The sequence below is a fragment of the Phytophthora infestans genome, genomic scaffold (genome assembly GCF_000142945.1).
Source record: "Phytophthora infestans T30-4 supercont1.3811 genomic scaffold, whole genome shotgun sequence".
NCBI lineage: Eukaryota > Oomycota > Peronosporomycetes > Peronosporales > Peronosporaceae > Phytophthora > Phytophthora infestans.
In genome coordinates, this window is record NW_003304869.1 from 1 (window position 1) to 1537 (window position 1537).

The window sequence follows — 1537 nt, forward strand, 5'->3', positions numbered from 1 at the left end:
TAGCCCTCAGACATCGAGCTGTCGACATCAATAGGTGTAGGTGCTGTCGAGTAATTGTCCATGCTTGTAGCTGCAAATTCTGGACGGTGGTGAACCTCCTCGGTGTGCAGTGGAGGCGGAGCGGTGTCCATCAGGCCGTACAGCAGCAACAACGCCTCACTAACATCAATTGCCGTTAGTAAAATGATTGATAGACGCAATATCGACCGCCACTTACGTTTTCTTATCCAGGTTCTTAAACTTGACGAAGCGCGAGTAAACCTCATTGAGTCGTGTTACTGTCTCGTGAGAATCGGCATAGAACTGCGGCGCGTCTGTCGCGATCTTGCGCTTGATCTTCTCCAGAACTGAAAACTACATTATCATTCCTCTCATTAGTTATTTATCCAAAAGATTACATCTGCGAGGGTACGTACTGCATCTGTCTGTGGAGCTGTAGATACGGCGTCATGGAGACGGACGACCGTGCGGCGCGTAGTGATGGCGGACGGCGCTTGACTGAAAGCGGTTCGCCCGCCAAAAACTTATTGATAGCAGCAGTACACTCGGCATGTTTTTCGTGTTGCAGAATGTGTCCGCAGTCGTCAAATAGCAGCACCTGTCCTTGAGCCTCCGGGGTCCATTTCTGCTTGAGCACGTCTACTGACGAGACGTCCAGAACTTGATCGTGCTTGCCCCACATCACCAACGTCTTGGCACGAATGTCAGGCAACAAATCCTCCAACACCGTCGGGTTCTGCAACGAATCGTGGACAATCTTCTCCAACACTGGCAACTGCTTCTCCCGTTCGGACGCAATCATATTTAAAAAGACATGCGGAATTTTACGTGGATCGTAGCTGAGATGGTTGTTCATCTCGACTAGATCGTCGGCTGTGTGTGCAAGCAGCAAGTTCCGTCCTGAATCCTCGAGCATTTTCAGTAATGCGCTCTTCCTGGGCATTGAGATACCCGCTGGACACACCATAGTCAGTGACTTGATACGCTCCGGGTACAGTCCAGCATACACTCCAGCGAGCATACCGCCCATGGAGCAGCCTACGAGGTTGGCGTTGATCAGTGGATGATGCTCGCCGCGGCGCTCGGTGTCGTGTTAGCGCCCAACACCAAATAAGCGGTGGGAATAACAAGTCTACGGAGCTAATGCAGCCTTGGTTAGCCTATAGACGGCCGCGATCAGACGGAGGCTGCTACATAATGCTCAAGATGCATCTTTAGCAATTACTTAGGGGTAGCTAGCTGGAAGCGAGGCAGAACCTTGACGCTGGTTTTGTACGGTTCCGTGGGTTGCGGTCAACTGGTGCATATATCTTACGCTATTTATGGACAAGTGAAACTTTGTAAAGCGCTATGACGCCAAATCCTTCTCGCCCAAATTTTGCGAGCACATTACAATTTGATATCCCGACCTTCTGACTGCAACCGTGGATTATCGTCAAGCCGTCTCGCACGACCACAGCATGCTAGCGGCGTCATGGTGTGGCGGAAACGTGGTTCAACCTGGTGTCCAATGCGGATTCTTCCAATATCCACTGTG

At 50.9% G+C, this 1537-nt stretch overlaps 2 protein-coding genes across 2 annotated transcripts; both read right to left on the reverse strand.

Annotated features, from left to right (window-relative positions):
• Window positions 1-266, reverse strand: PITG_23240 (uncharacterized protein; the record flags this gene model as incomplete). Its single annotated transcript, XM_002909720.1, has 1 exon — window positions 1-266. A coding segment is annotated over one exon (266 nt), but the record flags the coding sequence as incomplete, so codon positions are not given.
• A 318-nt stretch (window positions 267-584) lies between these two features.
• On the reverse strand, window positions 585-1030 carry PITG_22527 (uncharacterized protein; the record flags this gene model as incomplete). Its single annotated transcript, XM_002909721.1, has 2 exons — window positions 585-603; window positions 648-1030. The coding sequence occupies 2 exons, from the start codon at window positions 1028-1030 to the stop codon at window positions 585-587; spliced, it is 402 nt and encodes a 133-aa protein (XP_002909767.1).
• Window positions 1031-1537: the final 507 nt, after the last annotated feature.